General features: G+C 41.9%; 1 protein-coding gene across 1 annotated transcript in view; it reads left to right on the top strand.

The window, feature by feature from the left end:
- Positions 1-11,044: 11,044 nt before the first annotated feature.
- LOC108701229 (G-protein coupled receptor 39) overlaps positions 11,045-18,867 on the top strand; it is a 48,242-nt gene continuing 40,419 nt past the window's right edge. The window contains exons 1-2 of the mRNA XM_041576379.1: positions 11,045-11,385; positions 11,624-12,854. Of these exons, the coding sequence (XP_041432313.1) occupies positions 12,002-12,854 (853 nt within the window). The 5' untranslated portion in view covers positions 11,045-11,385; positions 11,624-12,001. The remainder of the gene's footprint in view (positions 11,386-11,623; positions 12,855-18,867) is intronic.

Here is an 18,867-nt window from a genome sequence, read left to right as displayed (position 1 = left end):
TGAAAGCTCTTCGGGGTCCAATCCCTCCTATGCCATCTGCCCATTGGTTCGGTGTCAGCCAAATTTATATCCAATCTATTACACTAACTGTGCATCCTTTTTGGGCTTTTCCTTTTCTGTGTCCTGGAATGCTAATTCTTAAGGTGGCATTAATAATATGGATGCAGTTGGGTTCCAACTCACTACTGATCAGCATCTGTGCAAAGTAAGGAACCTACAAGCAGCAAGGAAAGAGAAGGGCAATGTTGCCCAATAAAGTACTCCCCACCATTGCTCTCAGCTCAAAGACATATGTTTAAGAAGACAACATGGTCCTTAGAAGAAGTTCACAAGAAGTTGTGTATGCCCTTGTCTTCTCCTGGGAAGAAATACACCCTATCACCTTACCCTAATTCGGTAGTATTATCTGTCTAGTCTTAATATCCAGAAGTCCGAGACCCAGTCATCTTGAGAGAGGTGAAGAGGGACTCACTAGCCCATGGGGTGGATTGTTTGGATGTTAGTTAGATGTTTTTATTTACTGAAATTAGGATTTTGCATTGGAGCCCACGTTTCCAGTGGAAGGACTGTGAATGATACATTGTAACCCCAACAGTGTCTGAGCTTTGAGTTTGTCCTGCTGCTACTACCATTTACCCCTTCTATCTTGTCAGTAGCTGTATCCAGTAGTTTCCTCTCAGGTAGTCGCAAGGCAGTATGTTTTTGGGGTCAGTTATGTGACCAGTTGCAATCACTGTGGCACAAACATCTTCCATTCATGTTCTGTGTGGAACCATTCCATACTTTGAGTAGTAATTAAGTCGCTGGATTTTAATGCAGGGAGATTTGTCAACTGCGATTATTTATGAGCAACTGCGGGAGACAAATCTCCCGAAAAAGTATCTCCATTTGAAATAACTGGAGGAAACTTTGGACGACTTTGTGATTTGTTGGTTTTACCGCCAGCGATTTCAGTTATTTCCAATGGAGACACATTTTCTGGAGATTTATCGCTCGCAGTCATGCATAAATAATGGCGGCCGACAAATCTCCCCGTGGGCCATTGCTTTAAAGGGGATTTGATAGAAAACATGCACCAGACTGTAACGGACGCAAAACGATTTATTTCCTACTAATCCGTTTATGAATGAGCTTCTTCAACCTAACATTGTTTTTCTGCTGCAATAAACACAACCCAGCTGTATGTCAGTAGTGTATTACATGACTCATTCTGGAATCAGCCAATCAGAGGGGGGGTAAATCTGTCAGTAACTCAGAGCATCAGTGGGTTGGTTGCAGCTGCAAAATATGTTGGTTTTGAGAAGTTCACAAATTATAGTTTCTGCTTATAGTTTCACCATTTAAGGCTGTTTTGAAGCAGATTTATTAGACATCCAGTGCAGTTTAGTGCATTTCTTATCATTGCGACGGTTCCCCTTTGCCCCAAACTCCAGGTTCCTGCAATAAAATCCCCAAAAATGCCCACTGAGATCACTATTTGATGAAGGACAAGTACAGCAAAGAAATCACCTGCCCGGGGAACCCAGCTCTTGGTTCTGATTTGCTTATTTGGCCACTTGGCTCCCAAACACATAGGATTTATTACTACTATGGGGCCCTTCACAGTTAACTTTCCAGGAAATATGTTTGTGCCCTTGAGTCTTTGCAGCGACCCGGAAGCAGTTGCCTTAAATCTCAGGTATATTTGCTGGTTCTGTAATTTCCCTCTTTCTGTAATGACATTTATTATCTAATAAACTGGTCGATTCTTACAAGATCTGTGTGTTTGGGTAAGTACTTTGTATGTGAGACATGCAGTGTGTGACCATTGGGTGGGGAACAGACACTTGTTTTTTTTAACACTGGTCATTGCCCTGTTTAGGGTTGGACTCAAAACCAGCACTGCCTTTGGCTTATCTCCAGTGTACAGCCACTGACTGACCCTAAAGCTATATATATGGACATCCTCTCGTTTAGCAAGGTCACCAAATGAGCGGATCGGTCCCTGATATGCTGATCACAATGACGAGCATACAGACGAGGACTGTATCATGAACCAATGTGAGTCCTCAATCCAACGGAATGCAGTCCTTGATCTGCCGGGATTTTTAAACCCACCCGATCGACATCAGGCTGATTTTCGGCCAGATATGAACTGGGGAAGCCCTTCTGAGGGCCCAATATATTGCCCTTGTATATTGACTTGTTGGCAGCTCATGTATGGGGGCTTTAGTGTAAGGACTGACCAGAGAGCACTAGTCTCGCAGTAACCACTTACTGACCCTCATTGTAGGGACTGACCGTTGAGCCTGAGTTTCACCTGCAACAACTGACTGACCATGAGTAAAAGGACTGATCTGTGATCATTAGTCTTTCTCAATTGACTGACCCTTAGTAAATGGACAACCGGTGTGCACTGTGCAGTGCCCCGACTATTCTGAGCCCACTCACCCCAAGTTTTTGTTTGTGGCAGACATTCGTATACAGGTTAATCCGTTAGAGGTGTGTAAGTGGCTGCAAGGATAGTGGGAAACATCTGTATTACTGCTTCATATATCTCCTCCTAAAAGCACTTAAGGGAAATGAGTGTAAAGATGTCCATACATGCAGAACTTGCCAAACCAGTGGATCTCTCCCCGATATGCCCACTTTGTGGTGGGCGGTATTGAGCTGATCTGATACTGGGCCCTAGGGCCCAACGATTGGATCACAACGGCATACAGTTGGTCAGACTGAGGGCTGCATTATGAACCAATATGGTCCTCAATCGGACAGGATATTTAAATTGGCTGATTTTGGGCCAAATATCAATAGGGGGAAGCTTGTCTGAGGGCCTCATACATGGGCCGAGATACCACAGTTTATTGGGCAGCTTAAAGGTATACTGCCCATGTTTTTTTCAAAACGCATCAGTTAATAGTGCTGCTCCAGAAGAATTCTGCACTGAAATCGGTTTTTCATAAGAGCAAACTGATTTTATTATATTTGATGTTGAAATCTGACATGGGGCTAGATATATTGTCAATTTTCCAGGAGCCCCTAGTCATGTAGCAGCTCCCTAACACCAGATAGCTGCCTGGTAGATCTAAGAACAACACTCAATAGTAAAATCCAGATCCCAAAAATCCAGCCTGTCAGAAAGCAGTTCCATCCTAAAGTGCTGACTCTTTTTGAAAGCAAATGTCCTGAGATGGCTGCCTAAACACTAATATTACAACTAAAAAAAAATACACTTCTTGGATTAGGAATGAAATTTTATATGGTAACGGTCCCCATAGAAGCAAAGATCTTTCGTTGGTGAACGATCAATTTCAGAGAAAACCGTAAATTATCGTGAAGTTAGGGGGAATCGAACAATTGTACATCTTACGATTTTTCGTCCGAAAATTGATCAGCCAGGTTAAACATTTGTTATTGGTCCCAGTGCAATCTATCTATGTTTGCAGGGCCAAGCAGGTAGCTACCCTCCGTTTTCCTGGCAATATCGCCTGAAATTATCTTTTTAGTTGATGGACAAATAATACATTTAAACAATCGTTTTGAGATAATCGTGGTCTCAAGATAACAAAAAGATCTTTTAAAAATCTTTACATCTCTGGCCAGCTTAAAGTGAACTATTTGCAGTGTAAAGAATGTAATTCAGAAATAAAAACGACACCATAAAAATCATGACAGAATCCCTTTAATTAGCTTTCCTTTCATATAGAGGCAATCCTTGCAGGCCTCGGAACAAGGGAGTACATAGGCAAAGTATGTAGGAATGGAAAGATTTCCCTTTTAGTGCATTCTAGAAATGCGATAGGAAGCCTAGAATTTGGTGGCCGCCTTGGTAAAGTGATAGGGAGAGAAATAGAATCTTTTCCTGGCTCAGTGATGAAGCCGTCTGCAATAGGATAGATGCTGCTATAATAATATACATCATGATGTACATAAGGAGCTGTGTGCGGTTTCTGTAATGTCTCCCAGGGGCCCACTGGAAAGTCAAAAATCACAGCACTTGTATCCAGATTCTTTCAAGGGTCTCGTAAAGGAAGAGAAATGGAGCAATTATGGTAATTCATTTTAATCCCCTATAACCAAGACTGAGACCCATGATGTGCTTTCTCCGAGAGATGTTTTTTGTGTCGGATATTAGTTTAGCTTTGGGCCAGGTGAATACTTTGTGGGTTGAATATATATAGGTTTTCCCTTCAGTACAGGTGAATACCTGTGTTTAAATAGTATAAAGTGTAGGCAGCTGCTGAGCGACAACCCATGGCTTTGTGTTCTGAGTTGTTCCCAGTGCTACAGTGACAAGCTGCAAGGAGTCCATGTGCCATGATCTTTTATCCGGCATGTGCAACTCGTTGTTAAGAGACCTTGCTGTACCTTGCCTTTAAAAGCCCGAGTCCTGCTCTCCCTGCCTTCCTGGGGATTGGTCAGGTGACCTCTGCCTGCACATGAAGCACCTGCTTATGTTGGAATTGCTGCTGAGCCACATTGTGGGGAGCTCCTGAGCTTTTGTGCTAAGTATTAATAAATGACTTCTCTAAATGTATGTGTGGTCAGTTTTAATCACTCTACAGAACCCAAAAAAGAACCTTTCTTAATACAATCTTTCATAGAGATTACAAACAAAGAACAATGCACACATTTTTGTGTTTTGTGAAATTTTTCAATACTGTACATCAATATGCATTATGTATCTCTCCCTCAATTTATTACATACCTAGCAATCTACACCTTTATACATACTACTTGGTACAATACAGAGTTACTACTGAACAACCCAATAGTTCAGGAAACAGACCAATATATAAAATAACTAGGGATGCACCGAATCCACTATTTTGAATTCGGCCAAACCCCCGAATCCTTCACGAAGGATTCGGCCAAATACCGAACCGAATCCCTAATTTTGCATATGCAAATTAGGGGTGGGAAGGGGAAATATTTTTTACTTCCTTGTTTTGTGACAAAAAGTCACGCAATTTCCCTCTCCGCCCCTAATTTGCATATGCAAATTAGGATTCGGTTCGGCTGGACAGAAGGATTCGGCCGAATCTGAAAAAGGCCAAATCCCGAACCGAATCCTGGATTCAGTGCATCCCTAAAAATAACCTAAAGAATGGTCAAACACAGAGATCATCCCCAGGAGTCACCGTATAAACCATATCCTATACTTGGTCCAAACTGGTACAACATGATATTTGAGTCTGTATTCAATGTGATATGTTACATATTAAGTAACCAATGATTGCTCATTTATTAACACTGGGCAAATGTGCCCATGGGCAGTAACCCCTAGCAACCAATCAGTGACTGGCTTTATTAGCCAGCTGCACATAGAACAATGAATGCATCAATTTGATTGGTTGCAATGGGTTACTGCCCATTGGCTAATTTGCCCAATGTTCATATATGACCCACAATGTCTGTACAGGTATGGGACCCGTTATGGAGTATGAAGATCCAACTAATACAAAGCTCCCTTATCCTTATTCCTTGTCCCAAGCATTTTGGATAATAGATCCCGTACCTGTACAACTATTAAGGGCACGCTGTTACTGTACTTTATAGAATGCATCAGCCACCAAAATGTTACCAGTCAATTATTTTCTGAGACTTTTACTTTCCTTAAATGTTGTTTGTAAATGGAAAAACGTAATAAATACATTTTGGGGCAGCGGTGGAGACATCAATTGCCAAGGTGCAGTGACCCAAATCAAACAATAGTCAGGTAGCATTTAATGGCCACCTTATCAAGATTTAGAGCTAAATACCAACAAAAACAAATAAAAACCCTATTTTTCATGATACAGGTATGGGACCTGTTATCCAGAATGTTCAGGACCTGGGGTTTTACAGATAACTGATCTTTCTGTAATTTGGATCTTCAAACCTTAAGTCTATTAGAAAATCATGTAAACATTAAATAAACCCAATAGACTGTTTTTACTTCCAATAAGGATTAATTATATCTTAGTTGGGATCAAGTACAGGGTAGTGTATTATTATTACAGAGAAAAGGAAATTATTTTTAAAAATTTGGCTTATTGGATTATAATGGAGTCTATTGGAGACATCCTTTCCGTAATTTGGAACTTTCTGGATAACAGGTTTCCGGATAATGGATCCCATGCCTGTATATGGGTTTATATGAGAAAAATATTTTATGCACAACAATTCAACTGATTTGGAAAGCCTCAAGTGTCTTGAACGTCTCAATACCAGATATGTATAGTTTTATGGAGATTTCTGACTTCTATAGACCAAAAACTCCCAGCAGCAAATTACCGAATCTTCAAAGCATTACAGCAGAAAACTTTATTCCAAAGCCAAAAAATCCCGAAACAGTAGGTTTACGCCAGGAAACCATATATTTTTGAAAAGTACACATTCAGTTGAATCCAAAATGGTAACCATGTAATCCTAATCCTAATTACCAAGCATCAAAGATTTTCTGAATTTAGCGGTTTCCCCAAAATTTTCACTTTGCAAGTTTGTATCTTCCACACAGCATTAAAAAAATGCCAGGGTTCCACTGAACAGTTTGATGCCCATTGTGCGTAGAATTACCAAAGTATATGGCGTTTATAAACTCCAGGAAGTGACTAAAGCTACTGAATAATCATCACATTTATGGCATTTTTGTGGGGTAAAAACAAAAAAATAAGTTGAGCCATCAAATACCTTATATTTTTGGAACGTACACATTCAGTGGAATCCAAAATGGGTAGCCATGTCTTTCTACTCCAAACTACTGAGTCGCAATGCTTTCCCAAAATGGTTGTTTTGATGAAATACCTGAAAAGTGCATCGAAACTTCCACTTTCTAACCATGGGGTGCCCAAAAGGTGGATCAGGATCTACCAGTAGTCCTTTAGCTGGTGATCAGTAGATCTCAAGACATTGTCAACAGCTTGTCTAAATCACCCTCATTCATTCTTTTCATTGAGATATTTATTATGTTAAGGTTACATAACACATAGTTGTTTATTAAATATAGCAATATAAATTCTCTCATAAATTAATATAATATTCAAGTAATATTTTTCCATGGAACTATGCTTTTATGGATGTAGATCGTGATGGGACAACAACACTAAAAGAAGCCTTCGCATAAGTAAAGTATGGGCACTCCTGTTCTAGCCCCTTATCTAAAATGGGTAAAAATGCACCAAAATCACCAAAAATGTATTTTAATCAACAAAATAACGTACAAACGGTATTTCGCAATGCTGTAAGTATTGCAATGGCAATAAAACATTTTTTTTCAGGCAAAAAAACTGTGCAGTAACAAATAAAGGAAGCCAGAAAATTGTTTGTGTGCATGTGTGTGTGTACAATTTGTTAACTGTGTTTTGTGCGTGTGCAAGTATGTGTGAGTGCTGTGAATGTGTGAAAGCTCCCCCATCCCCCCAAAATGTATATGTAAATGTAAGTGTGTTAGTGTAAAAAGTGTGTTTGTGAGTGTGTAGTGTCCCTTACATGTGCAAGTAGGCAGGCTGGAGATGCAGGACGACCGCTGCAGCTGGAAGAAGTGTGCCATCAATGAGGATCCTGTTGGAGGTGGGTCTAGGGGGGAGCAGAAAGTGTAGGCTGCTCTTTAGGGGCTCCTGGGTGATGGCTTTCTGCTTGTTGCCTAGGGGCTGGGGAACAAGCGGGAACAGAGCAATCGGCTTTAAAAGCCGCTCCTCTGCTCCCCAAGCAGGAAGTGCTGGTAGAACCGTAGAATGTACGATCTGTGGCTCTCAGGTACTTTTATCCACAGATTGAAGATTCTATGAAATGTGGCACTTAAAGGATTAAGTACAAGAATTGTTATTGTTTGTTTTTTTAGCTGTGAAATCTGTTTGTTAAATTTAATGGCTGTAAAGTGAAAAATCTGCTGGCCTAATGTTCTAATGGGGTGCGTTTGTTTTCTGGAAATTACATTAAATGAGACAATGCCGTATGTTCTTGTAGCTTGGAAATGCCTTATGATTTGTTAGAGGTCCAGTACAGTGGGGGTCCACAACCTTTTTTCACCTGTGAGCTGGGGGGCGCCAGACATGTACCTTCTCTGCCTCAAACGCCTAGCCCAGTCCCCTCTCGCCTGGCCCGGTGCTGCAGGAGATGAGCGCAGAGTCAAATCTGCATTGGCTCATATACCTACAGGATACCCTCCAAAGTGGTTGGGTTTCAGGTGGGAAGTCCTGGATTTCCTGACCACGTGGGTGGTCCCTGGTACAGTGCAGCATCCAATCCCCGCCCTCTCTAAGGCCTTATCACTGATTTTCTCTATAACTTCCTTTTTATTCCTCCAAGATATGGTATGGCCCTTGGGAAGTGGTAACTGGAGATTGAGAGGGGGAGGTCCATTGCTCCCAGATTCATCTCCTACTGCCTCATATACAGTGGTTCTGAGTGGGTCCATGCTCCTGGGGAATCCTTAGCAGGCAGAGTTAAGATCAGAGAACAGTGTGAGCTGAGAGTGCTGTGGAAAGAGGACCACAGTGGAGACTGTTGCTGGTTCCCAAAGTGACCCTTTGAACTTTTTTTTTTCCATCTGTGAATCTCAATAGGGCATTGTTTCCAGGTAGGGTTGCCACCTTTTCTGGAAAAAAATACCGGCCTTCCTATATATTTACCTTTTTCCCTATTAATAACATTGGGATCAACCATCATTTTTACCGGCCAGGCCGGTAAAATACCGACCAGGTGGCAACCCTATTTCCAGGGAAGGTCTCAAATCCTGTGTTGAATTAGAGCCCAGCAGGCCTGGACTGAGAATTAAAATAGGCCCTAGCATTTCAGGTACACAGAGGCCCACTCAGGCCATATAGAGGCCCAAACAGTCCCCACCAGCCAACTAAATACTGATTTTCTATGGCACCTTATAGCAGCCCCTCTGGCATTTGCCAGAACCCACAGATTGCCAGTCCGGACCTGGAGCCCAGAGTGGCAAGGGTTTTATTTTATCTCAAAAGGATTTCATAATAAAGTGGACAACTGTCTGTCTATCTGATCCTGCTCATATCTTTATTTATTGACTAGTGCTGTGCGGGTCAGGGTTTTCCTGACCCGTAAAAGACCCTAACCCGCCCTGCTGCAGCCCGCGCCCGCCCACACCCGCGCTTCCGGAGTCCTTTTATAGACCCGCCCTGCCAATGATGTCACAAAAGAGGCGGGCGAGTAGACGCGAGACTATAAAACCGGAAGTCGGATGCCGGCATTTGAAGGTGGAGCAGTGCAAGGTCGATCCGAACCCGCCGGTATCATTGAGGAACAGCTCATCCCAGTCAACATAAATATGAAAGGTCACATTTATGGGGAAAACTGGCCAAGTTGGTATTGGTTACACTGGAGAAGAGGCAGTTAAAGGGGATTCCATCACTATATATTAGTATATAAGGGGCATTAATGAAATGGATAAAGTACAGAGAAGAGTGACTAAGATAAAGGGAATGAAAGGGCTCAGTTATGGGGAAAGGCTGGACAAGTTGGGATTGGTTACACTGGAGAAAGGGCAGTTCAGGGGATATGATCACTATATATAAATATATAAGGAGCAGTAATGAAATAGCTAAAATAAAGTGAATAAGATAATAAAGGGAATGGATGGGCTCCTTTATGGGGAAAGACTGGCCAAGTTGGTATTGGTTACACTGGAGAAGAGGCAGTTAATCATATCATATCATATACTGTGTATATATATATATATATATATATATACATACTACATAACTTAACCCCAGCACTCCATTATATAGCCCCCAGTGAAAATTTATTTTTACATGACTTAAAGGTAACATTTAGTAAAAAGAGACACTTTAGTTACAAAGTTTGTACAAAGCATGTATAAACTGACGCGCCCTGTGAAGGCAGTGTCCATGCGTCAGTCCTAACCAAGTGAAAAAAGAGAAAATTGTATTTGGGGGGAGAAAGACCATACCTGCTTTTCTCTTTATTTAGCATGATCTCTTCCAAAGACACCATTAGACAGGGAGAGCGAGCATTGAGGAGACACCTCCCCATAATACAAGAATAAAAAAACCACACTGAAATGCAGCTATAAAGAGCTCAATTTACTTGTAGATCCTCCCAAGATTGCATACGTTTCACAAGACTAATGCTCATCATACTTTTTTTTTTCCACCAATCGTATTTTTTTTTTTTACATTTCTCTAAAACTCTAAAATTTATGAAATTTCTCCAAGTAAAGGTGGTTGATGTCCAATAGAAGTCTATGGGAGCTGTGCTGATCCTATTGGACTTTTTTCGCTAGTAATTATATTCAGATTTTTTTTCTGCACTTTTTTCTGTTCGTACTTTTTATATTCGGATCTTTTAATAATTTGGCAGTTATGATTTTAAACAACATGTATCCTTCAATAAATGGGCCTCAGTGTGGGAATACAACCAGACCCCAACTGGCAATCTGTGGATTCTGGCAAATGCCAGAGGGGCTGCTGTAAGATGCCATAGACAGTCACTATTTATTGGGCCCGTGGGGGCTGTTTGGGCCTTTGTGATGCTAGGGCCTGTTTTGATTTTCAGTCCAGACTTGAATACAACACCCACTGTGCAGCTCAATCTCCTAGTTCCACTGGGGTTTTAAGACTACAGTGACCTAAAAGACCCTTAAGTGTAAGGGTAAATCTTTGGTATGAGGGGACTCCACAAAAATTGGGTTTATTCAATATTGTATATAGGAAAGGATGCAGCCAAAGGCAGAATAACTGCAATGTGCATTTATTGACACAACATGTTTCAGGTATAACAGCCCTTTATCAACACACTTGAACATACCAGAACATGTTGTGGCAATAAATGCACATTGCAGTTATTCTGCCTTTGGCTGTATTCTTTCCTATATACAATATTGAAGTTGCACATATGTTTGGACGGGACGTGGAAAGGTGGCCTTGCTGAAAGGTAACTGTTGGGTATGTAATAGTTATTGTTGAAGAATCTCCTTAATGGGGTTTATATTGGCACCCTACGTGGAATAGTGAATATGGCACCTTATAGTAGCCCCTCTGCTCTGGCCAGACTACTACTACAGAGGAAGCAGACCCTGTGGCTGCAGGGGGGCCCAGGAGGTATAGTGGGTAATGGGGTTCAGCAGTTAAAGGGTTAATATGCAGACACATGGTAGGGTAGTGTGTGCGGGAAACTCAGCCATGGAAGGGTTAATGTTGTAGCCTTAGGTAGGGCAGAGATTGCAGAGGGTGATTCACAGTTTCACCCTCCCTAATGCTGTGCGGTTAATGTTTGACAAGTTCCAGCGACTGGCTTGGTCTACTACTGATCCTCCGGTTTTCTGAATTCAAGGAGTGAAGGGGAGTGACCGGATCTCGTAGGAACACGTTGGAGAGACTAGGTCTGGTTCTGATTGATCCTCAAGGAAAGCTCTGGGCTTCCTGTCTCCCAGGAGAAAAGGTTAGAGTTTGTGTCTGGTTCTGAATGATCCTCAAGTATTTTTTCAGTCTTATTGTCTCACAGGAGCACAGAGGAAAGGCTCAAGCAAATCTCTGGGCTCTTAGTCTGTTAGGAATAAAGGGGAGAGATTTGGACTAGTTTTGACTGATCCCCAAGCAAATCTTCCCCAGGGGTACAAAGAGATTGGGTCTGGTTCCAGCTGATCCTTAAACAAATTTCTGGGCTTCCTATCTCTTAGGAGTGAAAGACGAGTAACTGTGTGGTTCCAATTGATCCTCAAGCAAATTTCTAGACGTCCTATCTCCCAGGAGTGCAGAGAAGAGACTGTTTCTGATACATACCCAAGCACATTGGATTTTTTTCCCTGCATGAGCAGTTGCAAACCAATACAATAGATATTCCCACAGTAAGACAATGGTATGCCCTTACTCCCAGCCCAAATTGCCCCTAAAATTTCTTGGCCCAGCTGAACTCTGTTTGGAAAGAGGACGATTTTGACTGGTACTCAAGCAAATCCCTGCTCTGCTACACATTTGACTATAAGCTCACACTCTAGTTAGCATCCAGATGGTAATTATAGCCTAATACAGGGAAAGCAACCCCATACAGATTCAAGATGGACGTGACAGAAACAGATCCTTGTGATCTTATTGACCACTCTCATGTGCCAGATTTTGAGGTCAGATTGGCTGTGAAGATCACTCTAACAGTCCTGTATGCATTCATTCTGCTGGCTGGAGTTCTAGGGAACAGTCTCACCATCAAGACCAGCAAGGTCCTGCGGGATAAGGGCTATCTGCAGAAGGGAGTGACCGATCACATGATCAGCTTGGCCTGCTCAGATCTATTGGTCCTACTGTTGGGGATGCCAGTGGAGCTTTACTCAGTCATCTGGTTCCCCTTGTCCTCTAACTATGGGAACATCACCTGCAAAATCTACTGCTTTCTCTTTGAGGCCTGCAGCTATGCCACCATCTTCCATGTGGCCACCCTGAGCTTTGAAAGATTTGTGGCCATCTGTTATCCCTTCCGCTTTAAAGTGATCTCAGGCTCTCGGGTGGTAAAGCTGATGATTGGCTTTGCCTGGATCACATCACTCTGTGTTGCTTTGCCTCTGATATTTGCTATGGGGGCAGAGTATCCCCTGAATCCGTCAGAGGGCCACAAGAGACACCGTATCTGCAATCAGACTGCCCTTCACACCCCCAGGCAAAATGCGACCCTGTGCACCAATCTGTCTAACCGTTGGGTGGTTTTCCAGTCTAGCATGTTCAGTAGCTTCATTATCTACATCCTGGTGCTGTGCTCAGTGGCCTTCATGTGCCGCAAAATGATGCTTACCATTATGGCCACACAAAAAGGGACTGTGGTTGTCAGGGGCAAGAACAAAACTAGCATGGCCAGTGAAATGACTAAAAGCAGCAGTCCGGAGGCCCAGACAGCCAGGAAGCAAACCATTGTGTTTCTGGGTAAGGGCCAATTTGGCCTGTTTTTTTCTATGTGTGAATCCTTTGTATACAGGGGGGAAATCCATGGCACCTGAATCCTGTATAATGCAACATTACAAGTTTATCCTTTACTGAATATTACAATTTTGCAAGTTGTGGGGGTGGGGAAAGTTAATCCCTTGCATAGTACATATTGGGAAAAAGAGGGTGAATACCATGTTACTTGTCAATTGCTCACTAGTACATATCAGTGACATACAATTGTACTATTTTATCCTTACAGAACGGTAAATATAGTGTGTTTGTGTGTGCGTGCATGAGTGAGTGCATATATGTATGTATGTTGAAACAACGTTAATGGCTTAAGCCTGTTATGTTAAGGCAGTATGTATTAGGGACTACATTGTTATAAATCTATAATTTATACACAGTATGGGGCAGATTATCAAAGGTCGAGTTTTCCGGAAAAATTCGAGCTTTTCAAGGGTAGTTTTCAGTCAAAAACTCAAATTTTTCAGAAACTGGAAATTTTTGGAGTTTTATTGGGTTTCGTTCAATAATCCGAAGACTTCTTGGTTTTCGGTCAAAAATCCGAAAAAATCTGAGTTTTCAGGAGGAAAATTCGAGAAATCCATACGGTTCGAATTTTCATATGATTTTCACAATTTTTTTGAGTTTTTATTCTTCTGATTTTGATAAATAACCCCCTACAAGTCACTTACACACAGTACTTTTTGAGGTACAATGTTACAAGTCTATCACTTACTGGGGTAACAATATTACTAGTCTATCATTTACACACACAGTTTTTATAAGGGATACTATACTACAAGTCTATCACTAAAACAGAGTACTTATTGGGGATGCAATATTATAAGTCTATCACTTACACAGTACTTATTGGGGATAAAATACTACAATACTACTACACTTACACAATGTACTTATTGGGGATAAAATACTACCAGTTGATCACTTACACACAGTACTTATTGGGGATAAAATACTACAATACTACTACACTTACACAATGTACTTATTGGGGATAAAATACTACAAGTTGATCACTTACACACAGTACTTCTTCAGGATACAATACAAAAAGTAATTCACTGGCACACGCTACTTAATGGGGATACAATGTAAGAAGGTAGAAAATATAAGGTATATATTCGTGTTGGACAGATGGAAGAGGTGTATCTCTCAGATGGGCAGATAGGAAGGGAATATTTCTCGTTCTGATCGCTAGAAAGTAAATATTTCTGTGGGAGGAAAATTGAAGTGACATGTATATTTTGTAGGACCAGGGAGATTGGGAGAATAAGAATGATGCATAAATTCTTTTGGTTGGTGTTCATTTAACTTGAACCTCACATTCGATACAACAGAACATTCCGGTTCTCATCATGGAGTCTATCCAGTCAGTTGTAGGAGACTGATGTGATATAGAATAAAGTCTCTTTTTGCCATTTTCTCTAAAGCACATCTGATCGGTGATAAGTCAACCAATTAAAAGTCTTTGGCTTGGTTATCAGTGAGAACAAAATGGCCAGTGGCCCAGAAAATAAGCCTAAATGGTGAGAATACAGCCTCTATCAGAATCCAGATGGATAATCCCCCCTCCGTACACAAAGCAATCTCCTAGCTACAATGACATTTATTCCCCGCATAATTCTGAATATATTATCCCAAATCATTTCTTCCTTTGAGAAAATAATGATAATTTACACATTTATATTCATTCATTTCCATTTTAAAGCTTTTCGGACCTTCCTAAAGAGGCACATTTAATAGCCGGCACTAGAATTTCTATCAAGAAGAAACGACTAATTATAAAGCTTTAGCAACGAGGCCACACTGAATTTAATGTGGCTTCTCCTTGGGGAATGAAATGACTGCCCACAGTAAGAGGCTAGAGCTGTGCCCTGGGGTGCGAGAGTTTCCCTCATTCCCCAATTTCTGCCTCTGCTTTTCTCAGTAAGAAGGGCAACTTGTCCTTTTCCAGTCTGGGCAAAACACTGAATTCTGTAGATAGGGGTGTGTCATATCCATCATTTCTGGATTCATCTGAATTCTGAATCTTCCAGGGAACTGAATCCAAACTAATGAGCAAATTCATAACTGAGCAAAGTCCTTCAAAAGTACGTTTCCAAAAAAATTTTGTTACTTTCTTTTCTCTTGTAATTTAAGGTCACATGATTACACAAACCAGATCCGGACCAAACCATACATGATAAGAAAGGGTTACAAAGAAAAAAAATTTTGCAACAAAAAGTGACATTATTTTAAGGATTTGGTTACAGATCAGTCAGGCACTTGGAGTTGGCCAAATCTGATCTGATCTGAGGCCCATTGTAAGCAGCAGTGCTGCCCTGCTTTATGGCTGATATTCTAGTTATCTGTATAACAGAGAATTCTGTCCTACTGTAAGATACCCATCGTAAGCAGCAATATTTAAAATCTTCACTTCACTTTACTATATGGTCTTCTGGGGTCAACTTTGTGTGAGGGGCTGTTATATTCCAAACAGTAGCGTAACTATTGAGGTCGGCTTCCTCTATAGTATTAAAATCCCTCAGTGACCATCAGTGCGGGAGAGGTAATGTGCACTGGGCCCCCCAAATCTTTTTTCTGCGGGGGGCCTTGCACGGTCTTGTTTCGCCACTGATTCCAAACAATAAGTATTTTGTTTTTTTAATTTATACATGAGTACAATGAATAGGGCATGTACTGATCCTTGAAAGGGCAGTAGCCCATTTGTGCAGCACCAGTGTAATAAATAGGGCTTGTGCTGAACAGTAAAGGGGAAGTATTCCCCTTGTACAACATGAGTGCAATGAATAGGACATGTACTGATCATTAAAGAGACAGTTACTCCCCTTGCAGTGGCATAACTACAAAGGAAACAGATCCAATTGGGGTGACCCATGATTTTGCATGTGCGAGTGTGGAAGTCCATGAAAGTTTTTTGCGGGTAGGGGGGCGGTCTCCCAAAGTAACGGTACTATCACCTTGTGCAACTTGAGTGCAATGCAAAATGGCATGTCCTTATAATTAATGGGGCAGTATCCCCCTTTGTGCAACATGAGTAGAATGAATAGGACTGATCATACCTTTTGTCTATCTTATTTGTCTAAAACGTACCCCTTACCCTGACTGATGAATTATCCCTTTAGCCCTGTTTGAACCAGTAGATTAATTCTGGGGCTGCAGGGCGTGTTCATGTGAGTGTATCCAGAAGGGTTACCCCTTACCCCTAACTAAACAATTGCCCCTTAATCACAGCTAAACACTTAAAGGACATGTAAAACTAAATGGTGGATGGGCTGGTGACAACCATACAGAGAGCAACTTGTAGACTTGAGAAGCTGCCTCTGGGCTCAGATTACAGCAGAGAAGGGGGGGGGGGGGGAGGAGCAAACTGAGCATGCTCACGCCTGGGTCAAGGAGGTTTAAGCTAGGCAGGAAGTCTGATACAGAAGGCCATGTGTACACAATAGAAGGAAAGAATTGTTTCTTTTGACAGGGGACTCAGAGCAGCCCTACTTTTACTTTACTGGTATATTTAGCTGGACCTTTCTGATAAGGCTTACTTAGTTTTAACTTTTCCTTCTCCTTTAACGGAAGTATTCCAAAAATGGCTGGAAAAAAATGAAAGTATATTGTCAAGGGGTTCTTAGCTTCCTCCAAGGATCATCTCTGGACAAAAGACCTCAGTTACAGTCATTTTAAGAAAAAAACTGCTTCTTAATTGAAAAATGGTAATTTCCCTGAGCCTTCTGTAGGCAGAGAGCTGTAGGTTCCCAGTGACCCAACTCCCTTGATGAGTGAGGGAAAGGAGAATATAACTACCCCATAAGAGGGAGATACATATGACTGGAGGACTGGTGCTAAATGCCATTCCTAAGATGGAAGAGTAGACGCCCATAGTTGTACCATAGCAGAACTTATATTCCATGGAGTCAGGGTCTCTGACTGGCCTGTGGACTAGAAAACTTTCCATGTGGGACAGTCCATGGACTCAGATGAAAAGGAGCTGGTTCTGTAACAGAGCAGTTTTCTCCTTGGGTTTGTACATGGGATTAAATACATGCAAAATGATTTATCCAGAATGGGATGGTACCATAGCACTTGCAGAGGGAAAGCTCCATGTTGGAGTATATGCAATGGGCTTTGCAATGAGTGGATCTGGGAGCCTCAGCACCAAGTGTATTGGGGGATGTTTACTTTTTCTGTATGTATCTGGGTTGCATAGGTCCCACAATGAGTTTATATTAGGTATGTTGTCCCCCATACTCAGTGCATCTTGTAGTCTCTGCTTCGAGTGGACCTGGGAGTCTCAGCACCAAGTGTATTGGGGCAGGTTCATTTTATTATTTGTATCCAAGCCCGGATTTGTGGAGAGGCCACCAAGGTCCGGGCCTAGGGTGGCAGGATTTTAGGGGGCTGCATGCTGCCCAACCACACCCACATTAGTTCAGAAACATTAGGGATGCACAGAGATACTATAGTTTTTTTTAGTCCCGATGATGAAAATTTGAGTAAATAAAATGGAGTTGACGGGGCGATGAATGACAGCGGGCCTATGGGGTAAATCCGGCCCTATTTGTATCTGGGTTGCATACGTCTCACAATGAGTATATCTGAGGTACATTGTCCACTACACTAGTGTATCTTGTGGACTCTATGTTGAGTGGATCTGGGAGTCTCAGCACCAGTTGTATTGAGGGGGGTTCTTTGTTATGTGTATTTGAGAGGCACAGGTCGCACAATGAGTATATCTGAGGTGTATGACCCCCCCCACAGACAGTGTATCTTGTGGGATCTGTGTTGAGTGGATCTGGGTAGTGGGTTCCTTGCTATGTGTTACTGGGAGGCACAGTTCTACTATCAGAAATCCTCATGTGCAACCAGAGCAGTCAGGAGAATACAGATATTTATAGGGCAGTAATATGGGCCTGGGTGGATTTGCAGCCCTCTCTCCCCCTACGGCTGCCAGAGATAAAATCAGTGTGCATGGCAGCGCGGCCGTTGTTTTGCCTCAGTCACATAACATAATGTTTTGGTAATGACACAGAACATGAATTTTACTGTGCGCAGGAATGACGGAGCACCCGCCAGTAATGGCTGCAAATTGAGTTTGTGCTGTTTAATGGCCGTAATGTTTCATTCTGCTCTTTCTTTAAAGTGCAGTCTCACTCCACAGGCTCTGAAATGATTTCCTCTTGGGCTTCTCAGAACACTCTTCAGCCCCTCCCATTCCCAAAATATTGTCTGTCAGACCCAGACCCAGAGCACGTCGGTACTGAGAAAGAATCCCCCCAGCAGCACTCAGGGAGATGTGCACCTTGTTGCAAGGCTCATTTACAAAGGCAACACAATGTGGTAAGAGCAATTTTGTGATGCAGCCTGTACCTTGTGTTAGATTTAAAGAATCCAATGCAAGGTTCAAAACACAGTGGAGGCCAACCCTTTACTTATCACTTACCATAGGGCCTGTGTGTGAATGGCGCATGTTAGAGGATGGTTAAAAGGCAGGAGGAGGGTGTCTACATGTGCTGAAAGCAGGCAACACAGTATTCATGTGGGTGTCCAAAGGTATGTGTGCTTGGAATAGAAAAGAGATACAAATATTGTAAAGTCAGTATTTTTCTGAAGACACTAACAAAGGCAGGGGTGGGGGACCTGACAGAGCTGAGCAAAATTCCTGACCTGCACCCCTGCTACCAACCCTTAACCTCAGCCAATAGCTTAAAGGGATACTGTCATGGGAAAAAAATTCAAATAATAGTGCTGCTCCAGCAGAATTCTGCACTGAAATCCATTTCTCAAAAGAGAAAACAGATTTTTTTTATTTTAAATTTTGAAATCTGACATGGGGCTAGACATATTGTCAATTTTCCAGCTGCCCCAAGTCATGTGACTTGTGCTCTGATAAACTTCAATCACTCTTTACAGCTGTACTGCAAGTTAGAGTGATATCAACCCCCTCCCTTTTCCCCCCCAGCAGCCAAACAAAAGAACAATGGGAAGG

This window comes from Xenopus laevis, chromosome 9_10L (genome assembly GCF_017654675.1).
Source record: "Xenopus laevis strain J_2021 chromosome 9_10L, Xenopus_laevis_v10.1, whole genome shotgun sequence".
Classification (NCBI taxonomy): Eukaryota; Metazoa; Chordata; class Amphibia; order Anura; family Pipidae; genus Xenopus; species Xenopus laevis.
The sequence above is the reverse complement of the archived record's forward strand: the minus strand, read 5'-3'. Positions and strand labels throughout refer to the sequence as shown.